We start from the raw sequence: 22,181 nt of genomic DNA on the forward strand, positions 1-22,181 counted from the left end.
AGAGAAAAGTTTCCATTCTAACAAGTGTCCACTGGTTTGTATGGATCTGGCCAGCGATGAGCCCCCAAATTTGTTCAGAAAACAATTGCTAGGGAGAAGGCAAGAGAAACATTTTTTAAACGGCATTGTTTGTTGTGACTGTTGATAAATTGACCCCTAAGGAGAAATAATACAGGCTAGTACTGTACAGTAAAGAGACAGAGGGACATATTGATGGTGTAGCGGCTGTAGCCATTTCAACAGTAACTGTAGGTTAATGGAAAGACCAGACAGGCCAAGGGGCTTCAAGCTATCAGATTCCAATAGCTCAGTCCAGATCTGTGTATAAGCAAATTCCATTAAGTTATAAATAGATCAGTGAACATATATTGGCAGGTTTAGTGGCAACTGAAACACAGATCATGGCCAAGTTGCGTCTCACTACCAATTCATATATATATATAGTGCAGACAGGCATAGCTGAAGCACATAGCATGTTAGATGCATTTTAAAATCATAAAAGGTCTTCAAAAACTTACCATGCTTTTGCTTTTTCCTAAAAATCACATAGAATACACATGTATAATCCTTCCAGCATACATAAATGTTTCTTATTATGACTGTTAAATAATTTCACTCATGCGGGGGGATGTAATAAAAGTCAGTAACGGAAAAACTTTTCTCAATACGAAAAGTTATGCCTTTGCATGAACAAATTTAATATAGCTTTTGCGAACCCGGAAACTGTTAAGAGACCATTTCCGACAGTGGAAGACTGTTTGCGAATTTTATAGTTTGCACCAAAACGCAGTAAATGTAATTAAACTTCTTAATGTTTGCTCCAAAAGATTATGGCACCTTCATGCACTTCTTAAGAGTATGCAATTAAAATTTGCAATGCAATAACAGTTTAAGGAACAATATTACATTGCGCGATTGGATTTTTATTCTTATTGGTGCGAATTGTTTTGCTCTTTGCTACTTTAATTACATTGCCCCCCATGGAGTCTTAAAATGACAGCATATAACCATATCTATGGCTAATAAAAAAAAGAGAACAGACTTCTAACCCCTCAGCCAATATTTTTAACAAAATGAAGTAACATACAGAAATTCTTCTTACGATCGCTCACCCTATAACTCGGTGGGTCCAGGTGCAAGTGCCCCGGACCGGTCGCTTAAGTTGATACTCTCATAGGCATTCAAGTCAGGTTACTCACCGTTCAATTACTCTGGCTCGGGTGCGACGACCCGAACCCATAGCTTAGGGAGGCCTGGCCGTCAAAACACTTCAAACTGTTGCATGCACTTCCACAAACCAGAGGCCAGCGGTGAATTAAAAAGTGATTTTATTTCCCCAACATTTCTCCTCCTAACGCATTTCATGTGTTGGGGAAATAAAGTCACTTTTTAATTCACCGCTGGCCTCTGGTTCGTGGAAGTGCACGCAACAGTTTGAAGTGTTTTAATAAAAAGAGGGAAGCTGTTCCTTGGGACCAAACAATTTTATTAATAGGGTCCCCTCCAAAGGTATTAAGAAGTTTGGTGCACCTGAGCTGGGTGGTACCCATCCATTGAGTAAAAATGATCACACACCACTCTTTTAATTTCCTTTTGAAAGTCAATATTTCCCATATAAAAAAGGGTTTAACTTTCCAGAAAGGTGTTAAAACTTAAACTCTCCGGAGATGGTATTATTATTATGTGCAAATGTAATTACTGCTAAAAGTAATATCTGCCTTTTCTATTCCCTGCACTCCTGGTTCTCACAACTAAAACGTAGCAGAAATCTGAAACGTATAAACAAAATGCTACTACGATTGCAATGACATAAAAATAATTTTAGAACCACTGAAAATTTCTAATGGACCCAAAACCATACCCTACCCTGGTCATTGCTAAATTGGGGCTCTCTTTAAGGTACTAAATAATGTGGGTGGGAAATCCTGTTGTCTGTGAACTACAGCTAGTCAAGGAAGTGGTGCCTCTTCCCTCCATTGATCCAATCAATTACTGATGGCCGAACAACAAAATCTGTCATCTTGTGGTGTATGACCGACTTTGAGCCAATATGGTTAGCCATCACTAGTCTAGGGTATCCCCACTATAGTAGAGTGATCATATATAGAAAATGCAGAACAAAACCTCACTGTAGCAAGACTTTCACAAAACAGTAATTAAAACCCAACTCAGACCCTTTGTTCAGAGATGTTCAGTAACACATGGAGATCATGTTTCACATCCCATGCAGACTAGAAAACTCACCCTTTTAACTGTATCCTTAACAGGTGGCACTGGGAGGTGAGGAAGACTTGTCTGAAAACTGTATAGCATTGGCTTCCGTCCAGAGAGAAGCTTTACCATTCCCTAAGGCAACAAAAAGGAAAGAACTATTTAAATGTGTTTCAATAAGGATAGTTTAAGTTTATTTCTTCGGTGTGCTTGGCGACTATCAATTAACCTATAATGGTTGGTTCAATTTAATTCTCCTACTGTGCTATGAGCAATTTAGAGCATGACCTAAATAAAATAGAATTAATTACCCATTTTTGATTTCCTTGTATTAAAACTGCTTTACTGGACTATTATATTGCTATCAACACGTACTAGCAGAACTGGATAGCACAGTAGCATGCACTATGAAAACCAATTACCCAAGTGCATTTGTAACCCATGGAAACCCCCTTGTGAAGTGGTTGCTATGGGTTACAAGACTTATTGCAAACCCACTAGAACCTGTGTCCAGGTTACAAAGTGGGGTTGCTGGTTCAGGTTTGGGTGGTTGCAGCTTTTTGGTATTCTCAGACCTGCCACCTTGAGCCCCAAGAGCTTTTACTCTTGCAAGCCTTTCCTTTTGGTGATGTCACTGGCATGTTCAGGTTGAGATAAAAGTAAGAGTCTACATGCTGTGGTGGGTGAATGTGTGTGTCTTAGGGGTAGGTTAGAGTGTGGGTCATAGTTTTTATAACCTGCACATCACTGAAGATCTACTAACCATCCAAAGCTTAGTAGAAGCAGAGAGTTTGCCATGTTCTTCAAACATCCATCCATGGTAAGACAGAAGCTTCTTCAGAGAGCAGCGCATGGTTGCAATGAGTGTCACCCACAGGCCCGTACCAAAAAGCACTCCACTTACAATGTTCTGTGTCTGGCTTGTCATATATCCTCTGTTTAAAAGAAAAACATGCTAAATTAGCTCTGCGAATATCACACACCAGAAATGGGCAGCATCTGCAGATTCAGACTTCACCAGCATATACAAAGGTATCTTTGTTGCAGAAATATCCATGCAGTGAGATTAAACAGCATCCTCAGCCGTCAAGCTCAGGTTACTGACCTATGTATATTGGACATTATCATCTTACATGGCCAGAGAATGTTCAGCCATTCGCATCAGTCCCTGCCCCAGTGAAGAATGCAAGATAATGTCCTTATCAAATACACACAAGCATGCATGAAAACACACACACACCTGTTAGGGTCAAGTTCATTAGAAGCCAATTAATCTGCTGTTATGTATTTGGACTATGAGACGGATGAAGCTCAAACAAACAAGGGAAAGCTCCCAAGTGTTGGACTGTGAGACGGATGAAGCTCAAACAGACAAGGGAAACCTCTCAAGTGTTGGACTGTGAGACTGATGAAGCTCAAACAGACAAGGCAAATCTCCAAGTTTCTTGAATTGTGGACCTTATAGGAAAATGGATGTGGTTTTGGGTAGATCGGGCATATGGTAAAGTATGCTGAATTTATCCATTTGCCTAGGCTCATAGGGCAGATTGTGTTGCCTCTTTTTAAAAGCCGTCAATATTCCTACTGATGAGATGACTATTTCTGTACCCCATGCCTCAATGAAAGGGGGAAAGCATAACTTTGACCCTAATATTCCTGAGTATCCAGAGTGCCTATTGATCAACCAACTTAACTCGAAAAATATTAAAATCTTTGAGTGAAGCATGGCTGTATTAAAATTCAGTTGCTACACCCAACTTGATTCGGTTACTATAGAAGGCTAGTCAGAATAGTTTATCTTTCTTATGAAAGAAATTAGGTCACCAATTAATCTGCATTTGCATAAATGTCAACTGAATCACTATTTTAATGTGCAAATCATGGCTATAGCATGCAATTAAGGAGTAGATAGTTAGTGTTCTGCACTTTCTTAGAAGTCCTACAGGCCTCTTTTAGCCAAGTGTAGTTTATCTAAGTGACTTGCCAACAAACAATTGGCAGAAGGGGAAATATCATCTGTAAGTGAATAATGTAATCCAAATATTTCACAGAATTCAACATTTATGTCAGGTTGGGTAACAGTTTTGCTTGATGATTGGCTGTGTTTGAGAATGTCATGCACCATTGGTTAATCTGCTAATGTGGAAGTGAAAAGGAATTGTTGTCCCGATTGTTTGGGCTGTCGACCGAACAATACGTTAGTGGCCATACACGTATGCATCTGTCCATTTAGCCCACAGGCTGATTGTGAGATACCAGATGTATGGCCAATGTACGGTATTGATGTATATGGCCATAATGTGGCCATAGACGTAACTATTACGATCTATCTTGGAAAAGATCTTTCCAAGAAAGATTGTTCGTTTCAATAAACGAGTGTAGAGCTGAATCATCAGATATACAGGTAAAAACAATAGAATTCTACCTGTATCTGACAATTCAGCACTAACAGTGGCCGATGTTTGGATGCCTTTGGGCATCCGATAAAAATTTTCCGTCCAGCCCGATCAACAAGCCGACCAATATCGGGTCTTTTCCAACCATACACGCACCTAATATGGTACAAAAAAAGTTTTGTACGATGTTATCTGTGCGTCTATGGCCACCTTAAATTTAGGGATGCACCGAATCTAGGATTCAACCTTTTTCAGCAGGATTCGGCCGAACCGAATCCGAATCTACATATGCAATTTAGGGACGGGGAGGGAAATCACATGACTTTTTGTCGCAAAACAAGGAAGTAAATGTTTTCCCGTTCCAAACACTAATTTGCATATGCAAATTAGGATTCTGATTCGGCTCGGTATTCGGCCGAATCTTTCATGATGGATTCGGGGGTTCGGCCGAATCCATAATAGTGGATTCGGTGCATCCCTACTTAAATTACCAAGCATTAACAATACAATACTTACGTGGCACTGAGCGCATTGTTAATTTTGTCAATTACTCCAAATGACGGATCCACTTTGGTATACATGGATGCTGAAGTTACACCGACGACTACAATTAGCCAACTGGAGGGGCTTGATGGGAAGACACCTGTAAGGATTCCATTCTGTTGGTCAGAAAAAAACAAATACATTTTTATTGCATTGCATTTCCTTGACATCAATATATGGAGTATAAAACAGATGTAAGGGTAATCAAAAGTTAAACCAGATATTATATTTTAAGTTCTTAAAGGACACATGAAGCAGATTTAGGCATTTTACCTACTGCATTCCTTTGTGCCAATAACACAGTGTGGAACTGCCAGCTGCCTTAGATTGGTTTTCATGTTAAACTATTTGTGGTTCTTGACATTTAGCTTTTTATTCAGTAGCTCTTCTGTTTGCAAGCCCAGCAATCTGGTTGCGAGGGTTCAAGTTACCCTAGCAACCATGCACTGACTTGAATAAGAGATTTCAATATGAATAGGAGAGGGCCTGACAAAAAGACGAGTAATAAAATGTAGTAATAACAATACATCTGTAGTCTTACAGAGCATTTGTTTTTTTTTATATGGGGTCAGTGACCCCCTTTTGAAAGATGGAAAGGGTCAAAAGAAGACTAATAATTGAAAATTTGCTTAGAATTAACCATTCCACAACATATTAAAAGTTAACTTAAAGAGAAACCACCCCTTTAACTGTTCACCTGAAAACTTGGAGTCAAAAAAGCCTGGAAACTGCTCAGCTTGCCACTTTTTATGGGTATTTAGATTAAACCTATACTTTTTTTACATTGATTTTTATAATACACAGTAAAACAGCAGCCAGTCAGACTAAGGGGCTGAGTTCTTACAGATCCAATTGCGAAAACCAGAAAGATTCCCAGCAGCTCAATCAATTTTTTTTCCTGACTGTCAGGAAACTCTCTGTAAATTATAAAAGCTGATAAAATGCCAATTTGTCTGAATGCGTTTGATGGTTTTAAGCCGTTAAAACACATTGATCTCTTTAATACAGTCCTTCTTTTCATAATTATCTATCACACTAATTAGATTTTTTTTGTTATTTTATATCCTCTCAGGGCTTCTCAGTGTTCAGGCAATTAGTTTTACCAGCTCTTCCTGTGCTCTACAGAGCCCAGGAACAGGAAGTGCTATTGTGAAACTGGTTTCATTTTCTTGTTTACTACCAGAAATAACAAATCCCATAGATATTTCTTAATTAACAATAGGCAAAAGTAAGTTCAGCACACACCCTATTCATTTAGCTCATGTTGAAAAATGGTGTATACCGTCCTTTTACTTTGGGTTTGTTCTTCTCTCAACCATATACTTGCATGGCCCATTAGTGACTTAAGAAAGCATTAGCATGCAGGGGACGCTCAAGGTACTTTTAGATACTATTGCTTTTTGATTCCTGAAACTTAGTCTAGTTTAGATTAATAAACTCAAAATCAGATTCAGTCAATGTTATCATTACCTTGAACCTAATGAACTTCTTCTTCCAGGAGTGGAGGCCGGAGAGATAGATCTGTCTTAGAGCTTCATGGCTTAACCTCAAATCGATTCCATCAGGAGTTACTGTAAACTGGAACGCTACGGCCTGGTGAGCTTCTGCCATCTTTACTTACCACACCTAAGAACCAAAAGAAAAAACAAAAATGATTTACACATTGCAACATGAAACTCAATGGACGTGAATGGAATGGACATTCATTTAATCTGGTTGCATTTACCCTGTGTTTTATCACTGTGATATTCCATTATGCGTATTTATGCTTGCATTAAAATATAGGCATGTGTGATGACAAAAACGCACTGATTAAAATGCATCTAAATGCAATACATTCACCTTTCAGTAGATGCATATTCAAAAAGTGCACCTGCTTCTCCCAATGAAAATTTACTCCTGTACCTGGCACAATCAAATACAAGGAAACAATTGATACACTCACAAAGGGAGACTAAGATATCCAAGATAAATAACTGTATAATTAACTAATGAGCTATCAGTCAGTGATTCAGCATAAACAATGCTAAACTGTATAGATATGAGTCACAAGCAATTTTGCCGACCAACTGGTACAAGAAGAAATGCTATAGAACTTCTGTAGATAGAAAAAGTATCTTCCATTCCCTGAGGCAACATTTCCATCATTTCTACATTATGAAAATTTTATTTAAATTATCAAAAGGCCAAGCCAAAACTTCAGTATTGTTTACGTCAATAGGTTACCAAGGTATGCAGATTATTTGGTAACAGTTGTGCACAAGGAAAACATTGTAATTGAGTTCTAAGCAATTTTCCAATTACCACTAAATAATATTTCTCTGTAATATTATGGACAACCGTTGGTTCGGGAAACAGGCAAGTTTGAAAATGTATCTGCCAATGCACCATGCTGGCCAGTGCATGATGCACCAGCACATAGGGAATAGAAAAGGATAAGCCACCTTTTGTGATGCTGAAATCTGGGCAAGGGCAGGGTGATGCCATTTAATTGGCTCGTCTGTGACATCAGGGGTCAGGTGATGACATTTAGTTGGCTCGCCTGTGACATCAGGGGTCGGGTGATGACATTTGTTTGGCTTGTCCGTGACATCAGGGGCGGGGGTGATGACATTTATTTGGCTCGACGGTAACATAAAGGGTGCAGGACTATAATATGGTGATCGATGATCTTTCTTGTGCTGTCTTGATTTCGTAATTTGAAAAACAGCTGTGAAAACTGGACAGGTGGTAACGGGTGATATGTGGGTCGATCAAAATTCAACCAGCACCCGACCTTAACCCACCTGCTTCCAATCCCCATTTAAGTTAAACCCACCCTGCTTTTCTAGTTATAGGCCCACCTGCCCATCTGACATCACGGGGGGGGGGCACGGCAGGTGCACGCCTAGAAATATATACGCTGTCAGAAGAAGATACCAGCACAGCAAACTGGGTGCGGAAGTCGGGACAACCCACGGGCACGCACATCCCTTGTGGTAACCCTACAAGAGGAACCACAGCTTTTTCTCACTTTCCTCATAATAAGAATATCATGTGTGGCCACAAGTTCTTTACATGGCTTGACCACAGCTCAATTGGATAGAGAGGGGACCCAGCCACCATGTATATTGCCACCTTTAGGCCTTTTATACATCCGCATTTTTTAGTGATAGCAGTTACACCAGCTGCTTGCACAGAAAAATCACATAGCACTTGCATATATTGACTCGCCTTAAAATTTTACTCTAGTATTAAAACTCTGAGAGTGGGTGTGTTATGACCCATAACCGGTCCAAGAATATAAATACTCAGCAAGGCTAAGGATGCAAGCTCGCTGCTCCTCAGTGAGTTAATGTAAAATCAGATGGATTCATTGTAATTGCATATAAAACATAACTGCGCAGGAGGCTTTGCTCATGCATGTATAATCTTCTAATAAATTATTACATTTAGCATTTCTCAACTTTTTATGCAACAGGAGAGGCAGGTGTAAAACACTGGTACAGAGGCTTTGCGCTTAAATAAACGCTTTGGCCGGCAACTGAGACTCTAAATACATTCCAACACTGTGAGGAGAAATCTCCACTGCTTTAGATGGATTCCTGTGCGGATTTAAAGTAGCGTGCCTTGAACTATGTAGCAAATCTACTAAAGAATATTATTCTAAGTGGGCTCAGAGTGTGAACAAAGACATTCTAGACTTAGAGGCCCATTTATTAAAGGTCCAATTTTAGTGGTATAAGACCTTTTTGAAACCACGATTAAACTCTTATATCTCTAAAACCACAAATGCCATGAATGCTATTGAAAGATTTGAATATAATAATTACGAACAGAAAAAAACACTAAACGATCTGAAAAAAATACGAATATCTAAAACGTCTAAAAAATTTTGACAATTATCAGCGAAAAAAAAATCCAAACACCTCTAAAAGTCTGAATGGGTAAAAAAATGTCATATAGGATAAGCGCAGCTCCCATTGACCTCTATGGGACCTTGACTGCTTTTACTTGGAGAAGCTTTGTATTGGAGTTTTTCATGGTTTTTACACTTTAATAAATCTCAAGTTTTAGAGACATTTTAAAAAACACAAATTTTTAGAGAAACATACAATTCGTGGAAAAAAAAGGAAATCCGAATGTTAGTAAATAGTCCCCTTATTGTGTACCTAAACTTGGGACAATGCCAGATACCATTATTAGAATGCTAGCAGAGTGATCAGGGAGAAGGGTTAAATCTGTTTCTCTCTTGTGCTGTGGTTTTGGGATTTGAAACATTTCACAAACATGAGTTAAGTGTGTTAACTTCCCTGGGGCTAATCTCATGAGTTTGTTGGCAAGCTACTGAAAAACACCCACAGACATTTCATAGCATTATTTTCATACAGTGTACGGGATCCCAGTCCAAGCAAAAGTAGGTGCTAATGATCAAGTCTGTAACAGTCAAGAGATAGGGTCACTGCAATGGGATATAATCAAAAATGTAATTAGAAAGTGAAAAAAATAAATCAATTAATAAAATAATATATAGGTATTTCGATTTAAACCTCTTAAAATTGCATTAAAACTTTCACAGTTTGTAAAACTGCTTAACGGCTTATTGGGAGAATGTAATAAAATTGCTAATTCACAATATTTGTCAGCTTTTGCGAGCTTGGAAAATGTTTATCGACTTTTTATAGATTACACCTCTGTATGAAAACTTCTTACTCAAAAATTCACAATGTAATAACTTCCTAGTGAATTGTAAAATGAGAGCTTTGTTCTTCTTTATGCAAATTATATTTTTTCCATTTACAATTTTTATGACATATTTCCCTATGCATGTTATGCAATTTTACCAGCTATGCCGGTTTCTATGCAAGTTTAATAGACACGCAGTGCTTATTTTTTACATGTCACTTCTTTGATATTAAAATATGATGTTTTTTACAGAGCATTGTGAGGTGCAAAAATGCACTTTTCTGCAATGAATTTAACACAGCCCAACATCCTGTACACAGTTTTATAAACATGCTCCCCAAGGGGCACATTTACTTAGCTTGAGTGAAGGAATAGAATAAAAAATACTTAGAATTTCTAAGTATTTTTTTGGCTACTTCGACCATCGAATTGGCTACTTTGACTACGACTTCAAATCGAACGATTCAAACTAAAAATCGTTCGACTATTCGACCATTCGATAGTCGAAGTACTGTCTCTTTAAAAAAAACTTTGAGCTCCTACTTTGCCACCTAAAACCTACCGAGCATCAATGTTAGCCTATGGGGAAGGTCCCCATAGGCTTTCTAGCCAATTTCGCATTGAAGGAAAATCGTTCGATCGATGGATCGAACAAATAGTGCTAAATCCTTCGACTTCGATATTCGAAGTCGAAGGATTTAACTTCGATAGTCGAATATCGAGAGTTAATTAACCCTCGATATTCGACCAATAGTAAATGTGCCCCCAAGTGTTGGCATAAAACTGGGGTACAAGGGATAATAGGGCTTCCCTATAAGGGCAGCCCCAAAGTTTGGAACTAGTCCAGGTTAATGGCACATAGGGTGATATGGAACTACACTTGGGGTCTTAGTTACTAACAGTCAAATTTCTATTTTTACACATTTTATTTTTTTTAAAATGTGTGGTTTATTTCTGTAAAACTCTAAAAATGTTATATTTACAAAGTTTACAAACTAGGGTTGCCGCCTTTGCCATCCGCAAAAATCAACCAAGGGGGCGGGATGATGTCATTAGGGGTGGAGCAGTAATATATGGGCAGGGGCGATCTTGGCCCCTCGTGCGCTTACCTTTTTGCACCTGAGGGGGTCCAGGAGGGCGTCAGAGAGGGCCAGTATTGTAGCGCAGAGAGCCTAACTGTGCTCTATGTGCTAGAAGAGCTGAATTTCCGGTTTGAGAACTGGAAATTCTGCTTTTAAAGTACCAGGAGCGGCATTTTTGCTGCCCCTGGTACCTAGTGGGGCGCTGCCGCCTGAGGCGACAGCCTCAACTCGCCTCTGCATATGGGGAGGGGTTATAACCAAAACACGCAGTTGTGAACCGAACAACTCTAAGAAAAACTGAACAGGTGACAACCCTAGTACAAAGCATGAAAAACATGAAAAATTCAAATATAAAATTTTAGCCATTTTTAATCCATTCAGAATTTTAGAAGTTTATGTGTGTGTGTTGGGGGGTTGCTAGTAATTGCCAGTAATTTGCTACTAATTTTCATTCGTGCATTTTCTGTTTGGATCTTTTAACTTTCATGATATTTGGGGTTTCAGAGAAAATTATTCAAAAACCTCAAACTACCGATTTTGATAAATAGGCCTCCTGGTGTATCAGTAGGCCATTTAGTTTTACTATAAATGTATACCCTGCAGTTAGTAGTTTATGAATATAATTGTACTAAACACAGAGAAGTCATTTGCTGCAGGTAGCGTCATAAGGAGGATGCTTGTGGCTCTGTCTACATTTCAGCAACGTCTGAGAGGAAATGCACTTTTTTTAATATTCAGATAAAAACCAAAGGAACAGAGACAACCGCAAATGGAAACAAAAGTAGACTGTTTGTAATGAGTGCAGTGCCTTCTGATCTACATAGAACCACCGAAGTCTATAACAAGAACAGACAGGCAGATACAATTATTTTAAATTATTGAAATTTCAATCAGTTTTCTTTGCACTTCCCCACAAACTAAAGTATCTTTATGGAAATAATCTTAAGGGTTTTGCTGACCTCTACCTTCCCTAACCCCACCCTATCAGGCAGTCTAAAACTTCAAGACAATCTACCCAGAAATCTCTCTTTCAAAAGTAGCAAAATAAGTCAGCATAACTTGAAATATCTATACAGGGCCTACTATATTACCCTCAAAGCTCTGTCCCTATGACAATAAAAATAGTTGATAAATCAACATTACAGAAACCACAGAAAATCGAACATAAATAGGGTTCCACTTTTTTTGGCTGATAGTGTCCTTTTGGGTAACATTATTTGGGGATGTTGAAATGGATTAATGGGAAAGGGGAAGTGCAGGGCCTCTGTTTATAAAGGGTGATTGACAGGGGAGAGGGTCAGGAAAGTGAGGGATTTATAGGGTATTGCAAACAGGGGCGTAACTACAGAGGAAGCAGACCCTGAGGCTGCTGGGGGCCCAGGAGGTATAGGGGCCCCATGAGGCCCTAAATAATGAGAAATTTAAACATATATTGGTAAAAAAGGATAACCTCTGGATATGTTGGGGGCCTTAAAATTAATTTGCTGTGGGGCCCAGTAACATCAAGTTATGCCACTAATTGCAAACCAGTATTCTGCTTGTAAATTGTTAATACAGTCCCTGGTCCTAGCTGGTATTTTGCCAGCTAGGGCAGTCAAATACTGGTTGACAACCCTAAACACAAAACAGACATTTTGAACTTTAAGGGCAATGGCCGTTGGAATATGCTTCCAAAAGAATGGTCTAATTGCATGAACATGTAGACACACTTTACCAGGAATCTATATCTTTAACTAAATTGCAAGAAAGCAGCAGAATTGCAGAACAAAAATTAATCTGCATTTAAGGGGCAATAAAGGTCGGAAGCCTTTACTAGGAATTTTGATTTAGAAGTGTCTTGATATGAGTGATTTCCCAGACTTCCACAGCAAAGTCCAAAGATTGTGGGTGTGATTGGTTTTGGTGTGGATCATAGCACAGAAAATGAAGTAAATAGGGATCATGGAGACAAACCAACCAAGCATTTTCTTGTTGCCTTTGGCCAGTGCTCCAAATTGGTCACAAAATAGGACTTAAGCTGGCCATAGACACAACGATCCGAACGAACTAATCCTCGATTCATACGATTTTCGTACGATCTGTTCTTTTTCAACTTTATTTGATCTGAAAGGTTATTGGCAGGAAATGGGGAAGTCCGATCGACACATTCGGATTCCAGCGATCGGATCTTTGCATCCATGGCCAGATTTATTTTAAGGGAGATCAGTGAGCAAAGCCGCCTATGAGCTTCATCTCTTTTCGCTTCTTAGAGCTAGTTTGAATAGAGATTAATGTACCTCCTGCTGTAAAATAAAGGGATATTATAAGTCACCAAGAACCATGGCAAGCAGATATTTTTCAGCTCATGCAGAAGAAGCTGTAATGATACGTTACCCTGGTGGTCTAGTGGCTTACCCTGTGGGCGGTGGGGACATGCGTCCTATTCCTCTGTGTACCAATTCCCCTATGGTGCGCGCGGCCGCGAGCTTCCGGGTTTATGCGCCGGCGTGATGACGTCATCGCGCTTGGTGCGAAATTCAAACAGTATTTAAAGGAATTCTTGAATAGAACACATTGCCCGCTGTTAGGTTCTATTAGGTGCTTATTCTAATTGAATCCTGCTTGTTCTTCTGGTTATTGACCCTTGCCTGTTACCTGACTATTCTGAACTCTGTATCCTGACCCTTGCCTGCCTGTTTATTCTGAACTCTCCAATCTAAGCATTGCCTGCCTGATTATTCTGACCTCTCCAAGCTGAACCTTGCATGCCTGGCAATTCTATGCTCTCCAATTCTGATCCTAGTCTGTCTGACCATTCCTTGAACTCTGCCTGGACCGACCCGGCCTGTCTGACTATTCTCTACTCTCCTTCTGCTGGCCCGGTCTGCCCGTCCACATTATATTGTCTTCCAAGCTGTTTTGTCTTCCATCCAGTATCCTTGGTGAAATGATCGTGTCCCTTTGCTCGTCCAGAACCTTTAGCTTTGCTTTGCTTTAGGGTGCCGAACGTGACAGAAGCAGATCAACCCCCAGCTTCTTAGAATAAGGCGCAGGCCAGAAATGGTCAAAACGCCTACTGCACACATTGTGATTTGGGGCAATTTATGCCGTGTTTTTTCCACTCCTAAAATACCCAATTTCCCATGACCAACCCTACTGATGTCAGTGGAATCATATGAAAACCCCAGTCACTGTGTTCGCATGAAAGATGCTTCATGTGATTCCCTTTTATAGCAATGTGGTCCGTTTTAAGCACGGAAAAAAAACACAGAGGGAAAAAATAATCTGATCACGATATACACCCTAACCCTGAAATGAAACAGAAGCAGAATACCTCTAGTTACAAAGAGAATAGATGAACAAAAGAAATATGATCATCCATTACTGGGCCCTATAGCATCAAATTTTAGGAACCATAGATTTGGACTGCTGGGGCCTTGGCCAACACCTTAGAATATGTCATATCTGCTGTGAGTGTACCAAATGAAGTAGCACATCAGTCAGGACCCAACACCTTCTATACCAGTCAGCAACCTTAGGATCTGCGGTTTCTATTACTCTATGTATACATTCCATTTGTTATAGGTATTTAATACAAACAGTTCTACTGTCAAAAACAGTTCTACTGTCAAAAAAAAAAGTTATTTACTTTCTAAAATTCACCTGCCCTCCCCTCTGTCCATGGCTCTACCACATGTTTGGTTCCAACTATAAATAAACATAAAATGTATAGTATTACTATGAGATTCCCAATAGTTATATATTCCTTAAAACATAGAAGAAATTTGACTAAAATAGAAAAACTAAGCTTTATTCTTCAAAGGTGGATATTTATTAATGAATTTCCTGGAAAGTTACAGAACTTTCATCTTGATCATATGTGTGTACTGTAATTACCCACTTGACCTCTGGCACAGCGAAGAGTTGTATCAGATAATACGGCTTGGCAAGCACGCTACTATGAGTAAAAGAGTGTATATACAAAAACAACAATGAAAAGTCTTAGGAAACATTCACATGCTGATTATGTTTGAACTTAATGGATGTGCTTTTTTTTGAACCTCATCTAATATGTAATTTTCTTATTCTTGATCTTCAACCAGGAGAAGACATACGAAGCATACTTTCAACGTCTATAATTGGCCAAAATGATTTCCCTTTAAAAGAAGCTAGTTTGTTTCATGGGTAGACAATACCAAAGGGTGACTGTATAACCTGCTGGGAAAGTTTCATGTTGGATGGTAGTGAGAAGCAAAACTGAATGAATCCCATCCAAAATCTAATGAATGGAGTATCACTGACTGTGCTGTAAGATATGATTTTTGGAAAGTTATCAAAAGTTATCAAAAAGTTGCAGTTCACCAAAACATTGGCCTGGTAATCAAACAGCCTTGCCTGTTGGCATGACATAGATTTTGGGGATGTGCTTTGGGGTCTTGAAGCACTGAGACACCGCTGTTGTTGGGAATAGTTTTGGTCATGGCCTTCAGCAGGAGGTTCAAGCATGTCAAGGCAGCGTTAACTCATATCTAAACAGTCTGTTAATTGTAGGAACTCGCTTCCATCTGCAGTAAAAGTGCATAATTCCAATCAGTCCAAAAAACTTTTATTGTATAAACCCAGTCACAGTGCCTTCAACTTATACAGCTTACCTAAAGATTCCATCCAAGCATAATCATCTTGGAAAGAACTGGCACACACACAGATGCATACGTCTAACAGTCCCAGAAAAACTTTGCGCAGATATATTTTGACCTTGCACTGTACTTCTGTAAAAAGTACTATTGATAAAGTGGAAATGTGACCATCCCACTAATATCAATACAGCACAAGTCACTTGACACAAGCAACATGCGTGGAGAATTCCAGCTTAGTTAAACACAGGACAGAACAGGTTATCGTCAGCACAATATTATTGCTTCTTTAATCCCATAGTCTGATAAAGAGCAAGCACAGTTGTCCAACTGGAATCACATAGACTAGATGAAGTCCACCAAGGTAATTTTGTGGCCTCTTCTTTGCCTAAGGTCTCTATAGACTGAAGTATCAATCATTTTGATATAATCCCACCAACAAACATGTAGGGTTTACCTAGAAATGTTTTGGGTGTTTTTTATAATTGAGGGTAATCATTTTGAAACAAAGATACTACTTGAAAAAACTATCCGTGCAGATAATTTATAGGACATTTAGTTTTTCCATCCCAAAGGACATTTATAAATTTCAATCCAAAATTAAAGAAAGCCTGTTATAATTAAAGCCTACATTCACTTTCATTATACATGATTAGTAGAAAAAACAGGCAGAGGTTATTTTGCAGAGGAAGCCTTATTAAGATGGGGAAACATGGGCCGATAAAAGCTGCCTGGCAGACAAAGTTGGCAGCTTATTATGGGGCCCTATGGGCTTCTCTGACCGATATCTGGACAAAAATTGCCCACATGTCAATCGGGCAGTTTTGAAAATCCCTTTGGATTGAGGAGCCGCATTGGATCGTTAATGCAGTCCTCGCTCCCACCATCTGCATTCCTGGCTGGTGATCCTATCATTGGCCAATAAACACGGGTTGATAAAAGTAGCTTATTGGCCAGTCGGCAGCTTATTGGCCAGTTTATGGAGCCCTCCAATGGGCTTCCATGACTAATGTCTGGTTCATTGATACAGTCCTCGCTCCCACCGCCTTGCATTACTGGCTGGCGATCCAATCGTTGGGCCCTAGGGCCCACGACAGGATCAGCCCATGTATGGCCACCTTTAGTCTGCAAATTTGTGTTTATTTATAATACTTCATTGCTCTATAATGCTCATCTCATCAGGCCCAGATTTGTGGGCAGGCCACAAAGGCCTGGGGCCTAGGACAGCAAGATTATAGGGGCGGCATTACAGCCAGCTGCATTCTCATTTTTGCAGAGGCACTGGGGATGTACATGAGATTTGACAACACTTTTAATCTCCTGTATGTCTAATCTCAAGTACCCCAGCGAACACCAGCACATACGTGTGTTTGTGGGGTGGGGGTGGTTGCAAGGAGCAGTCGCAGAACCCTCTGGCCTAGGGGAGCCCAAATCTGGGCCTGCATCCTTAACACAATCTAAGGTCAATAAATAGCACATGGGTTAAATGACCAGAATTGTCCTGCCATTGCCCTCTATAAAATCACCTGAAAGCTCTTCTTCAGTCTGGAAGCAGTTGATCGATATATAAAGGCACTGGTAGATTTTCATTTGAGACTAATAAGCAATGGGATGTTCCCAGATGAATATGGGTGTTCTGGCCTTACAATCTGAGGACCCCATCATACTAGGTCTGGAGTGTGGCCGGGAGGAAACCCATGTAAGCACAGAAAGAACATACAAACGCCTTGTATATAGTGGCCTGGCTGGGATTGAACCCCATTGCAGTAATGCTAACAGTACATACATTATAAATTAATGATGTTAATAGAAAGAAAAACTGCCAAAACAGAGGCAAAAACTTCAGTTTCAGAGGAGCATTTATTTATAATTTTTATGGCTTATTGCATTTTTCTCATGGTGCCCTGATGACATCAGACGCTGAGCTGAGAACATGGGTTCTTTTTGGGGATCACTAAGCATTGCTTGCTTGACAACGCATCAGATTTTGCTTACTGTGCACTGCAGCTGTTAGCACAGAGATCTTCTTAGAGCACAATGACTAGAGAGGTTACATGAGGCCAGCAGATGGGAGTCTCACACGGGGTCATATCTCAAGGAATCACTGGGATTCCAACACTCAACAGTGTTATAGAATGGCTACTTTCAATTGGCCTTCATTTTTTCTTTTATACAGTTTGTAATTTTAATTAAAAATATTTGCCTTCTTCTTTTGACAGTTTTCAAATGGGGTTCACTGACCCCAGCTCAAAAAACAATGCTCTGTAAGGCTACAAATGTATTGTTTATACTATTTCTATTACTCATCTCTCTATTCAGACCCTTTCCTATTCATATTTCAATTTCTTATTCAAATCAGTGCATGGTTGCTAGTGGAATTTGAGAGATTTCTGGAGATGTTGCCCATAGCAACCAATCAGATCTTTGCTTTTGTTTTCTAACTTGGCTATGGCTGTAATTCTAAGGGGTCTGTTTACTAAAGTGCGTTAAATCGGCCTTTAAATTTCCGGATGATATTGCTGAGAATATTTTTCCGCCAGAATATTCGCAGCGATTAAGTTTACGAAACAGCGATGCGCTCAGAAGTCATTGCGACCACTTGCGGCAACTACGTTAACGAAGCATCTTACGTTAGCGGTAATTTTATCGAATTGCGAATTTTCTGGCGACAAATTACGTTTTTGTGAATATTTATGCTATAAAATAGTCCTGTTTTATGGTGGTTATTATGGCAATTTTTACGGGACATTTATGGCCAGAAATGCATCTTCAAAACTCATAAACTTTATTGACTGATGATTATACCATCCAACAACATTACCAGAGTAACACCAATCAAACATTTATGCCTCACATAAACCCTTCTGCCAATAGAATCATTTGAACAAGAAATCATACCAGTCAATCTCTTTGCTTCATAGAAATGCACAGTTTAATGTAGCCAATCACAATGAAACCAAAAAAGCGAAGATGCTGACGAATCCTTGGCCTGTGATGCCCGCTGCCAATAATACGCCTCTTATAAATACTTTTACGCCACTACATAGTTGGCGGTAAAATTTGGCGAATATCCTTGCGTAAATTTTGTCTTTTGCACATTTCGCTGTTTAGTCAACCAGGCGTTAATGTGTACGTAGCGTTATTTTCAGCGAATGCGATATCTGGCGAAAACATATTTTTGCGCAAGAAAATTCACAAATTTATATTTAGTAAACTGGCGGAAACATTTTTGGCGACAAATTTGCCTATATTTTGTGTGCATATTTTTACCGCGCTTTAGTAAACGGGCCCCTAATTGCCGATTGGTTGCCATGGGAAACATCTCCAGAAATTTCTCCAGATATTCATCTCCAATGTTCGTAAACATGCCCCTTAAGGTATGAAGATCCAAAATATGGAAAGATCCCTTATTCAGAAAACCCCAGGTCCCGAGCATTCTCGGTAATAGATCCCATACCTGGGCCATGTCTAATTATGGTTTCTTAATCATTATTAGAATCTATAAATGAAAAATCTATTTTAGATTGTAAGCTCTCTTAGGCAGGGTCCTCTTCAACTATCGTAATCGTATCAGCTGCTGGTGTATGTAATTCTTCCCTCTGTTCTTTGTATAAACCCAATTATTTCGCAATGTTGAGGTTGATGTTGGTGCTCTAAAAATACACATTATTATTATTAATAATAATAATAATAATAATAATAATAAACAATGTCCAAATGGAGAACTGCTTTTTAATTTTTTGCCTGATATTACTTTTCCAAAATGTCACAATTACTTCCACGTGGAGGACAGGCCTGCAGGATGTTTGCTAAAATACATGTAAGCAAAGATATTGATCTTTATTATTAAATGCCGCCTCCTCTTCCTCACACAGCCATCACACACTGCATTTTCAGCCAAGGGCACTAGAGCAGCTCAAGTCTTTTCCCCGTTCAAAAACCCGCCCTCTCCCGCCCTACGTCAGTTCACTCCCAACCCCCAAACTGCTACTACATCACATGACCAGCTGCCTGAGAGAAAGTAGGTAAAAGGTCACTGCATGGCAATAGCCCTGCTGCTTGGGAAGCCTCATTGCTGCAGAAGGAAAAACAGAACATTGTATTCAGTGCAGCCCCGAATGTCACCAGCGTTGGCAAAAATCTGTAATTTTTACATGAAAATACTGATTTTGTTTTTGGTAGACACATTCACTGATGGCATCTAAGCCTGAGGAATTAGAGGGACATTAATAGAACAACACTTTGCATGCCCTTTTTCCTGCTTCTGCAACATGTTCAGTGATGCAATTGATATTATTATGCAGAATACACAGTATGGCAGCTCCCTTTCCATATTAGTGCAGGATAACCCCTGTCCTTCGGTTTAACTGAACATTCGCAGCAATATAATCCTTTTTTTTAAATCTGTAATCAGCAACATAATGATTTACAGCACATTCTTTGCCCCCCATTTCCAGATACACATCATACGGAAAAGGTGCAACTATAACTGCCACCATTTTGCTCAAACATCAAAGATCACATAAACCACATGGTAATGAAATGAAAGCAGACTTCCCCTTTAACCAACAATACAGATAAACTGCCAGTTCTGTGTTAAAGGTACAGTGTGCCCCCCTCATCCAAGGTTAAAGATTTAGAACATTAGTTTCTGCTGGCATCTATAGCCGCAGGTGTACATTTGCCCCCCAACATGATAGACATGGGTGGCTCCCCCTCTTTGCTATCATGATATCATGTTGCACTGCTAGAAAACAGTAGCACAGCTTGATCAATAACCCCCTGCACATATAAACAGTTTATTTTGGAAGTTGTTCTTATTATGGCACAAGCTCAGAGGTAGAAAGGCCCTCCCACCTACAATACATGGAAGAAAAGCCTGTGCTGCTGTTGCTTTACTGAAAAGAGTCCCATTTACCTGTATGTTGCTCCTCTGTCTGTGTATCCCCAGCCTCTCTCCCCCTGCACCACTCACAGAATGGAAACTGAACACTGCCGGCCTAGCCCAGTACCAGCCCCTCATAGGGGAGGAGACATGCCGGTTTCCTGAAATGAGCCAGTTGTTTCCTCCTCCCCTACAGGCAAAGTGGTACAGTTCTGGAATTTCATTCAACCAGGCCGCTAGTATGGAACAAGGGCAACTGGAATAATGGCCCCAGTTTGTCACCTTGATTGTATTTAGTGTTTTCTAACCCATTTCATACGGGTTGTGACTGGATTCCTGTACTGCGGCTACCAGACCCAGCAGTTTTATCTGTTTGGAAATCCCCCTTGTTTGACAGAAGTACAGTACATGTGGTGACACTGTAAAACAAGGCAGCTGACAGTGGGAGTTGGCAGTGGGAGCATGACAGAAATAAATAGGCAGGGCTGTGTCTGCCCTTGGCATGTGAATGGGCCACTAAGCGTGGGAATACATCTGAGAGAAAAAAAAGAAAGTTCCAGCGGCATGTGCTGCCCGGCAACCTTGTCAAAGTCCAGAACACTCTGTCCACTGCTCTACAGAGCGCCACAATCTTTCACTGTAGTGTTTTAAACATTAACTCTCCCTCTAGAGTTTAAAGGACAAGTTTACATTATATTGTACTTCTGATAAAAGGCTGCTGCCAGAATATTGTCAGCTGTCCTGGATAGGGATACACCGAATTCGCCCGTTTTCAGCAGGATTCGGATTTGGCCGAATCCTTCTGCCCGGCCGAACCGAATCCTAATTTGCATATGCAAATCGTGTGACTGTTTGTCACAAAACAAGGAAGAAAAAAATGTTTACCCCTTCCCATCCCTAATTTGCATATGCAAATTATGATCCAGTATTTCGTCTGAATCTGTCACAAAGGATTCGGGGGTTGGGCCAAATCCAAAATAGTGGATTTTATGCATCCCTAACCCTAGCATCCGGCTCAAAGTGAAAACAACAAAAGGCAATTACACAAGTCACAGTCACAAGAGATTAAACGTGAACCACTGAATATCAGAACCTGTCCATTCCCCCTCCCAAACACCACCCAACTTGGTCCAGTGTTTCGAAATGTTTTTAAAGCCCAGAACCGTCCTGTCAGAGATGCCCAGGGTTTTGGGATGGGATATGGGCAATGACATCACTGGAGGGAGTGGGGGATGGGGGCAATTACATCACTTGAGGGGGTGGTGGATGGAGGAAGAAATCAGCAGCAGGGAAAGACCTGGCGAAGGCCCATGGCCGACGAGATTTGTCACCTGTGATAAATTTGTACAAATCTCCCGAAAATGCTTCTCCATTGGCAATAATTGCAATTGCTGGTGGAAACTAAAACCTACATGTTGCAAAGTCGCCCCAAAGTTTCGTCATGAAGCAACTTCGGGCGACTTTGGAAAACAAATAAGCAAGTAGGTTATGCCACACGTGATTTTAATTATTGCCAGTGGAGAAACATTTTCAGGAGATTTGTCACCTGCAGTAGTTCAATTTTATCATAAGTGACAAATTTCCCCGTTGGCCATTACCCTAAAATTTATGTCTGCACCACCCAAGTGCTGAGTAAACACACAGCTCCTGCGGCTTTTTTTTTTTTTTTTTTAAGATAACTTGCAATCCATAATCCCATGGCTTTTATGCATTATATATGCTTTCATTTCCCTGAAAGTCTTAAGGTGAACGCCCATTAGCAATCTGTGCTGTTATGTAGTGCATG

General features: G+C 39.9%; 1 protein-coding gene across 2 annotated transcripts in view; it reads right to left on the bottom strand.

Moving 5' to 3' along the window:
• LOC108713843 (carnitine O-palmitoyltransferase 1, liver isoform) overlaps window positions 1-20,569 on the bottom strand; it is a 49,352-nt gene extending 28,783 nt beyond the window's left edge. For both annotated transcript variants that reach the window (XM_018257513.2, XM_018257512.2), the window contains exons 1-5: window positions 20,429-20,569; window positions 6,621-6,776; window positions 5,124-5,266; window positions 2,975-3,146; window positions 2,245-2,346 (exon numbers count right to left, since the gene is read on the bottom strand). In XM_018257513.2, coding sequence (XP_018113002.1) covers window positions 2,245-2,346; window positions 2,975-3,146; window positions 5,124-5,266; window positions 6,621-6,761 — 558 coding nt within the window. In that variant the 5' untranslated portion in view covers window positions 6,762-6,776; window positions 20,429-20,569. The remainder of the gene's footprint in view (window positions 1-2,244; window positions 2,347-2,974; window positions 3,147-5,123; window positions 5,267-6,620; window positions 6,777-20,428) is intronic.
• Window positions 20,570-22,181: the final 1,612 nt, after the last annotated feature.

Source organism: Xenopus laevis, chromosome 4L (genome assembly GCF_017654675.1).
Source record: "Xenopus laevis strain J_2021 chromosome 4L, Xenopus_laevis_v10.1, whole genome shotgun sequence".
Lineage (NCBI taxonomy): Eukaryota > Metazoa > Chordata > Amphibia > Anura > Pipidae > Xenopus > Xenopus laevis.